At 39.7% G+C, this 8261-nt stretch overlaps 2 protein-coding genes across 4 annotated transcripts in view; both read right to left on the bottom strand.

Annotated features, from left to right (window-relative positions):
• Positions 1-454: 454 nt before the first annotated feature.
• LOC109479405 (probable chromo domain-containing protein LHP1) lies at positions 455-5835 on the bottom strand. 3 transcript variants are annotated; one of them, XM_019781370.1, is made up of 6 exons: positions 5746-5835; positions 4745-4915; positions 3947-4108; positions 3234-3446; positions 2581-2856; positions 455-2138 (listed from the first exon to the last, which is right to left on the bottom strand). In XM_019781370.1, the coding sequence occupies exons 1-6, from the start codon at positions 5770-5772 to the stop codon at positions 1998-2000; spliced, it is 990 nt and encodes a 329-aa protein (XP_019636929.1). In that variant the 5' UTR covers positions 5773-5835; the 3' UTR covers positions 455-1997. The 3 variants fall into 3 exon arrangements, with proteins under 3 accessions (XP_019636929.1, XP_019636928.1, XP_019636930.1); XM_019781369.1 differs by having other exon boundaries at positions 456-2138; positions 2575-2856; positions 5746-5834; XM_019781371.1 differs by lacking the exon at positions 3234-3446 and having other exon boundaries at positions 456-2138; positions 2575-2856; positions 5746-5834.
• Positions 5836-6227: 392 nt separating this feature from the next.
• The window catches only part of LOC109479399 (glycine receptor subunit alphaZ1-like), a 7948-nt gene continuing 5914 nt past the window's right edge, over positions 6228-8261 (bottom strand). Inside the window, exon 13 of the mRNA XM_019781361.1 lies at positions 6228-7365. Within this exon, the coding sequence (XP_019636920.1) occupies positions 7090-7365 (276 nt within the window). The 3' untranslated portion in view covers positions 6228-7089. The remainder of the gene's footprint in view (positions 7366-8261) is intronic.

Here is an 8261-nt window from a genome sequence, read left to right as displayed (position 1 = left end):
AAAGCTTATAAAATAATTTGCAAAAAAAAAATCAAAAGGATCTCAGCGATATATATAATGATAAAACAATTGTTCAAACAGATTCGATCTAACATATAACTACAATAATTACTAAAAATAAAAAACGTAGCTCTAACACCTCATTAAAACCAATACAAAAGTATGCACTTATTTACATGGGTATTTTACTTTGATGAGCCCTACATATCTTTTCCTAATATACCCAAACACACACACAACACCATAGTCTTCTGACTCTTCTCTAGTTCTAACTCTTTGGTCCCTGGAAGTTTTCCTTGGTCGAAAACCGACAACATTGGAAGAAAAATGTCAACACATTGACAATAAATACACCAAGCTGTTGTACATGTAGTACAATGTCTATCTACTTCATACAGCATACAGGAGCATCACAGAAATACATGTACATGTCTAATGTCAAATTTGGTTTCTTTCATACAATGTATGCAGTCCAATCATGTGTTACATGATATTCTACAACTACCATTTTTTTTTTCATCTCAAAACATTATGATTCTGCTGTATGTCATTTTTGTACATCACCATTATCGATTTATATGTATGCAACATACATATTTCTATGTCCCCAATACAGTCTGTACCAGTTTCCTTTTTTCCAAGCAGGGACAGACACACTGCACCCTCTTATAGTGCAGATTCTAGCAAATTTAGATCGACCACTAATATTGTCAACTTTAGTTTAACTTGTCCGACTTTAATTTCACCCTCAAGAATCAACTTTTCTAAAATGCCAATCAATTAGTTACATGTGCATAATGCCATTATAACCTATTTTTTAAAAGAAAATCCCTTGGAATTTATTTTTCATAACTTGATTTTCACTATAAAGAGGGGAGGGGATAAGAGTCCAAATTTTCACTCACCATTGAGACAATATAGCTCTTAAAACTGAGAGTTGATGGGACAACCACATCTGGCTATGTGTATATGATCATAATGTGACGTATCATTAAGTACAAAGGCACTTTAGATAAATGATCATGTCTACATATCTTCATTTCAATAAAGGTGCTAATGAAGAACTAGGACTACTGTGATGACTACTACATTGGTAGAGATGTTCCAGCTGCTACAATGTACATAGTGAGGTAGTGTTAAAGAAATACCATATCATGTGTAGTCATTACAACCACCACTGCTGGCTGAATGTACACAATGCTCTTTTACACAAATGATCCTGGCAATTTCATAGAAAAGGCTTTGACTGCAATGAACACTTGCTTGAACAATAAGCCAATAGAGAATTTAAAGAAAGAATACAATAAAACCTCAAACACCAATATGGCAAGTACGTTCTGTTGAAAGACAAGATCTACTTTGATGTAAGAAAAAAAATTTACAAACGTACAAGAAGAAGGCAAGACACTGACACATGGAACCTTCATTTTGTCTCATGAAACTTTCCCACCTCAAAAACCTGACAGAAGTTGATTATGAGGGGAATGTTGTACATGTTAGTTACCCTTAGAATTTAGAGGCACAATCAAAACAGATTTAGGATAGCTAAAATCAGTTGGTACTAGGGCTCTGTACCTTATACCTGTAAAATCAAGTAGCTAAAGTTCCAAACCTGAACATTTGGTGCGCCTGTACCTGAACACCAGTTGACACTAAAGACAGTAGACTGCACCTGGAAAATCATCTCAAAATTTAGCACCTGAAAATCCTTTTATTAAGTTTCTTCAGATTAAAATATGTAAACCCTTATATATACTCTAGGGCCTAGGAAAAAATGTTGTTTCCTGTTTCAGTTCTGAAAAAAATTAGGGTCCGTAGGTAGGTATTAAATTTCTTTCTTTCTTATTTCTAGAATCTATGTCCTCTGCAGGGATCCACACAAAAAGGCTAGGGTTGGCAGTTTTTTTCTAGAGTTGGTTGGGAAACAGGAAACACACTATTTCTTTCCTAGGCCTAACAAACACCTGTCCACAGCTACAGTACATGTAAGTCCACGGCTACTTCTTGAGGAAGAACAGTGTGTAGAAGACGGCTCCCATGCAGACCACAAACACCAGGTTGAGGAAGTTGTGACAGGTCAGCAGCCTGCGCACTTTCCCCATCCTCACTGCAACTCTGGACCTGGCTCCCGAAAACAGCTGGGGAGGGCAAGGGATAGAACATGTGAAACTTAGACTGTTAAAGTTTAAAACGTCTTTGACAAAATTGTAAAATGAAGTTTTCAGCATTCAACACAACTGTGAACTACATTTGGCAAGCAAGGCAGAGAAGCATTGAACCCAAGTGTACAACTGTTACAAGATACATTTGGCACTGATTCACCGAAAGTTGAAAACTTGCAAAAGAACACTAAGTCTTGCATATGTAGGGCTCTATCTTCCTTTGAGAAAATTCTGTACTAGTACTAGTAGTAGTGAGAAAATACTGTACTAGTAGTATTACTGTATACTTGTACAGACTGGGAATGGTCCAGTTCTAAATAATGTCCTCAACCACACAACCATACAGATGTACACACAAATACAGATTACTACTACACATGTGATAACCAAACCTCCCACAAACATGACTCACCCCGACCTTGCCGTCCCGTACGGAGTTGAGAGACGCCCTGGTCAGCCTGGACGACACCGGCGTCTCCACGTGGGTCTCCTGCTTCACAGCCGCCGACCTCGTCGTCATGGTAGCGACCTCCGAACTCTCCTGCCTGGTGGTGACGGAGCTGGCCGTGCTGGCCGCGGAGAACACCTGTCTGGTCAGTCCTCGGGACCGCAGCGCTGACCGCCTCAACTCCTGGTCAGACTCCTGGTCAGACTCTGTCACAGTCACGATGTGGGTTTTTCTGCTCGGCGTAACCTATTAGTATTAGGAAAACAACAACAACAAGGCATAGAGGGTCAGAAATTTCTTTGAAGCATTGACTTCAAGAATGGAGAATGATTCCTTTTGTCTAGGCAGTGCATGCAGGTCTCCTGAAAACAAGGCATTTTTATGTTTTAGGTCATGCATTTTCCCGTAGATTCAGTTGACATTCAACATGCAAAATGAACCCTTTCTCCCACCATTGCTTAGTTGAATTTTTAAGATTGTGATTGTGCTAATTAATGTGCTGCATGCTTTTAATGGATTGTGTCTTGCATGCTACACATGCAGTTACTAAGTGAGTTAGTCTTGACCATTGTTGGGGTGCATTCTTTCATCAGAAGTGCCGACAACATGATATAGGCAGGAACCTTCTTAGCTATCTCCTGTTCTTGGGCTGCGACTTTCTGGAAGTTGAGCAGTTGTTTTCCCACATGTGTGGACACAGGTTTCTGCCCACTGTTTTCAGCAACTTTCGCAACTTCTTCCTTTTTCTCTGCATGAGCTGCAGAGTTACTGGCTGTAATCTGAGCCACTTTCACCACTACTGATGTCTCCTCTTCACTTTCACTCACGGTGATGACCTTATGGGTTGGAAATGTAAGTTGCGTACAATTCATATGAGTTGAACGTGGCAAAGAAATTTAAAGGTTTACTTTTACCACACTACCAACAGACAGCTGAAAACACAAGTCTGTAAATTTGCATGAAAAATGTTGCTTAGAGTAGACATCATCAACAGTTACTAGTAAAGGTACAAATGTGCAATATGAAAATATAAATTTTCGGTGGAGAAGGATCTATAAAGTCTGAAACTAAAAAGAGTGATAGATTAAACTTAAAAGAATTCCAATAATGCTACAGATTTACAAAGCTATATATGAATTGATGTAAAAAAAGGCATTATTGGTTTGGGAAGGTTGTAGTATTGAGGCTTGTGCATTTGCAGAAAGTATTTCCAAATTGCAGAACAAAATTTTGAATATTCCACAATATTGCAGATAACTGAAAAAAAAAAGTATTTTAACCACTGATGAGGAATATCTGCCTTAAAACTTAAGGATGAATCCCTAATGAAACTTACTGGTACTTTAGTTTTCGGTGTGGGTGCAGCTGCCTTCCTGGGTCTTCCCCTTGGAGTCCCTGTCTTGGTCTCTGCTTTTTCTTCCACCTTCTTCACTGCCCGCTTTCGAGTGGACGGAGGTGTGGGAGGGGGCTTGAAGATGGGCTTCAGGATCTTTGATCTCTGGGAAATAGGAATAAGGACATGAAGGATGTTGTTATAAATATATATTGTTACTAACAATGTTAGGAATTCATATGTACATATTGTAAGGGAAAGGATTACCAAAGGCACAAGCAGTGAATCAGCACAAGATTCTTTATAGGAAAGTGTGTAAGCTGTGATTTATCACCTCAGTAAAATCTACTTGAGTTGACCAAAAACACCTAGCCAACCTGACCACTTTTTGGTGGTGTCTTATCTTAGAAGTTAGATACTGTACATCATACCGGGGTTATTTTTCTCATTGAAAAATCCTGTCTATAGTGACTACCCGTCCACATAAACCAGATTTTATTGCTCCCAAGTTAATCGTTAACTTAATGTTACATCTTCTTGGGTAGTTTGGACTCTCTCAGTCTCTCTGTCCAGATTAATAAACTCCTACTAGTCCTACTGTCCTAGAAACGAATAAAACGTGAGGCTACCCTTGGGGTTTGTGCGGCGAGCCATCTCCTCTTCCACTCCTCCAGAATCTCTGGTACATTGAAGTTATTTTACATGGGCCATGGGGTGTTTAGCAGCACGCTCCCAACTGTTACTGTTAGTGTTACTGTTAGTCAATAGCTTGTATGATTTACAAATAAAACGTGAGGCTACCCTTGGGGTTTGTGCGGCGAGCCATCTCCTCTTCCACTCCTCCAGGATCTCCTCACAGCCGACCAGGTTCTTCTCCGGCTCCCAGGTATCCTCATCCTCGTCAAACCCCGCCCACCTGATCAGGTACTCAGGTCTGCCCCGCCGCGTGCGCTGGTCAAGGATTCCCTCCACCTGGAGAAGTCGGTTTGTTTGTTAACAGTTTGTTAGAGCACTTTTTTATTCATTGAATACTTCAATGACCTGCCGCGCCGTGTACACTGGTCAAGGATTCCCTCCACCTGGACAAGTTGGTCAAATGTTCGAGCCCTTGTTTAGTATAAGTGGAAATACTTTTTTGCAGTGTCCTGCAATATTGAAGAATGTCAAAATTTGGAAATATTTGGTGGGTGGCTCTCACTCAGTCCAAAACCATTAACCAAGAATCTTTTATTGCCTTTGCTTGATTGTGATTGGCAGACAATGATATGACTCTAGGACTATACCTTGATACTATACACAAAATTTGGGTGATAACAGAACCCCGGAAGGCTGCATCTGTAGCCTTTTGTCCTGGGGCGGTAACGATCTTGTACCGACATCTCGGTCAAGGACAGAAGCGCGTCATCACCCAGCCGGCCGCCACAAGGCTCACAACACAAACACACATCCAACTTCCAAGGACAAATAGTTTATGTCCCCCACTTCATAACAAAGGTTGTTATATCTTGGCAAACACGTCAATCCAGTGTGTGTATTTCTACGTCAACTTCACGATACTGCTTTTTGCTTCTTACAAATTATGGTGCATTTTTGAACAGATAAATTTTTACGACGATCATCGCTTGACGACCAAGACACTAACCTAAGACGCAACCGTGTAAATATACGATTTGTGAGGGCACGTCATCAAAGTTAGGGCACATAGAAACCTGCCCCTAAATTCTGTGCGTGTCTTAAACCTAATCATGTCACGGCAGAGGCTGGAATAACGTGATTAAACCAGATAAATCAAGTGCACCTACCTCGAAAACATCGCGACCGCCCGCCATTTTTTTGGCCGTTCAAAAAAAGCAAGCCTTCCCGTGATGCACCGCGACGGTCGAATTAGATTCGGGCGAGACCATTCTGGCACGCAGGGGTGTTATTGCACTTTTTGGACTCAATGTTGTCTTACTGGCCGAAATGCAACTAAGGCACTATTAGTATGATAATTATATCATACGTATCGTCATCATAGACAAGTTAGACAATATATCGCTGTTCTAGCTAGTGCCGACGTGCTTTTTTATCCGGAAGGGAACAGGAAAGGATATGACATCCACCACATAAATTATGTTGCAATAAAGTTACTAACAAGTTAGCAATCACAATTTAATTAAATCGAATTCGTCAAAGTAAAAAGGGAAGATAAATGTAAAAATAAAGCTCCATTACTATATAACTCTGTTACAGCCTAAACGAATTGGAACTATAGACACACTAGTCGACACTTTTTACAGTGATTTTCAATCAATTTTATTAGATTTGGACCAATTCCAGTAGCTATAGAGCTCTCCATCCATTGACTCTTGAGAGACCATGATATCTATATACGCATTTACACTCTCCAGTGACTATGAAGATATGAATACTGAAGATTCTGACTCTATATAGCAGTAGCAAAATCGTGTCACATCGATATCCTACTCCCACAAATCCAGTAATGTTATTGCTGTGAAGACATTATCCATGTGTTGCTTTTACTTAATTGTTACCCAGTGAACTTTGCCTGCTCTCATGCAACCATATATTTTATTCCTTATGCACAAGTACAGTACATGTATACAGTAGCACGATATATTACAGTGATAAAACACAAAGTGCAGCCTGTGTATCAACAGGCTTTAGTGCATATTTTGCTCAAGACGCCATCGACAACCTGGTATCCAAACCTAGTAGTACTAGTATTTTAACTGTCAAATCTCTTTCGAAGTCCCAGCAAATAGTAGATGTGGATACCAGCCTATGAAAATGCATGGTACATTATATACACTGTTCGTCTAGCTATGATTCGGTGCTCTTGTCATGTAAACTTATGTACATGATGTAGTTTCAGGACTCTATCTGTACAGAATCTTGGGCAAATTTTACACCTTTTCTTCTTAAGTACAGATATAGTCGAAGCTCTTGCCATGCCAATTATAGTTTCAGGATTTTGTCTGTACAAATCTACATTCTTCATGTACATGGGCAAACTTTATTAATTTTACACATTTCCTTCATAATGATATAATTCAAGCTCTTGCCATGTCAGTTATAGTTTCACGATTCTGCCTGAATGTACAAAATGTACATTCTGCATGTGCCAGGGCAAATGATTCCCAACTTTACACCTTTCCTTCGTAACTGCCCATATACACCGCCCAGTAGATGATGTTGAATAAGATGAAAGTCGCGGGAAAGAAGATCTTGGACACCAGGTCGATCTTGGCTGCGATCATCTGTCCCCGCTCGTCGCTCTCCGCCATGGCCTGAGCCACGTCCTCATCAAAGTCCTCGTCATTCTCAGCGTTCTTCTCATTGTCTTTGTTGTTATCGGCGACGACTTCTCCATTCTCTTTGTTGAAGGGGTGAACCTTCAGGACACCGTTTACCGCGAATGCCTACAATGGAGGAGTAGTTTTGGTTTGGTTTATTTAGATCTTCATTTAGTGAATACATTTTCCACTATTCTTCCCGGAGTCCAATTAAAACATACAAAGTACAACAACGGAATATGATAAAATAATAGGACAGACTTAACAGAAGACTAACATACTAGTAAACTGAACTGAAAATCACATAGCAATCAAATCAATATAAATCAACTGTACAATAGGTTATCCAGTCAAATATCTGATTAACAGTTCGAAAACATATTTTCCAAGAATGATTGAACTCGTTGACACCAAGTATTACAAACATGTGACACACACACGGTGGGTATGATCACTAGAGGCATAACCACTAGAAAGCTTTCGAAACAACTCACTCCTACATCGTGCCATTGTGCATTGACACAAAGGTATTCAAACTCTTCATTAATATGAACTTATTAAGTTGTGTGCAGGTGATGTTGAAAATTATATCAAGGACGTTAGTGCTCGAAGAAATAGGTGACCCGTGTGTTATAAGAGAGTGGATGACAGTGTTGATGGATATTAAAGGTGAGTACAAGCGTAGTTTGACGTATATATACCCATTTATTCCGTCGCCGCTGATAGCAATATGACAAAACCGTCGTTAGATCACAACATAAACAGAAAAAAAGGAAAAAAAAAAACAGTAATTATATCAAAACAGAAAATCGGAAAGTTTAAATCTCCAGGAAAATCTAAGTCTTTTTTTGTACATAGATCTATTCTCATTTTGTTAATTTATCGGCACAACTAAAGGGATGTATGACTGCATTCAAATGCCCACTGACACTCACGATACTACACACACACACACACACACACACACACACACACACACACACACTATACACACACACACACACACACACACACACACACAC

This window comes from Branchiostoma belcheri, unplaced genomic scaffold (genome assembly GCF_001625305.1).
Source record: "Branchiostoma belcheri isolate BF01 breed outbred unplaced genomic scaffold, Haploidv18h27 scaffold48, whole genome shotgun sequence".
In the NCBI taxonomy this organism is placed as follows: Eukaryota; Metazoa; Chordata; class Leptocardii; order Amphioxiformes; family Branchiostomatidae; genus Branchiostoma; species Branchiostoma belcheri.
The sequence above is the reverse complement of the archived record's forward strand: the minus strand, read 5'-3'. Positions and strand labels throughout refer to the sequence as shown.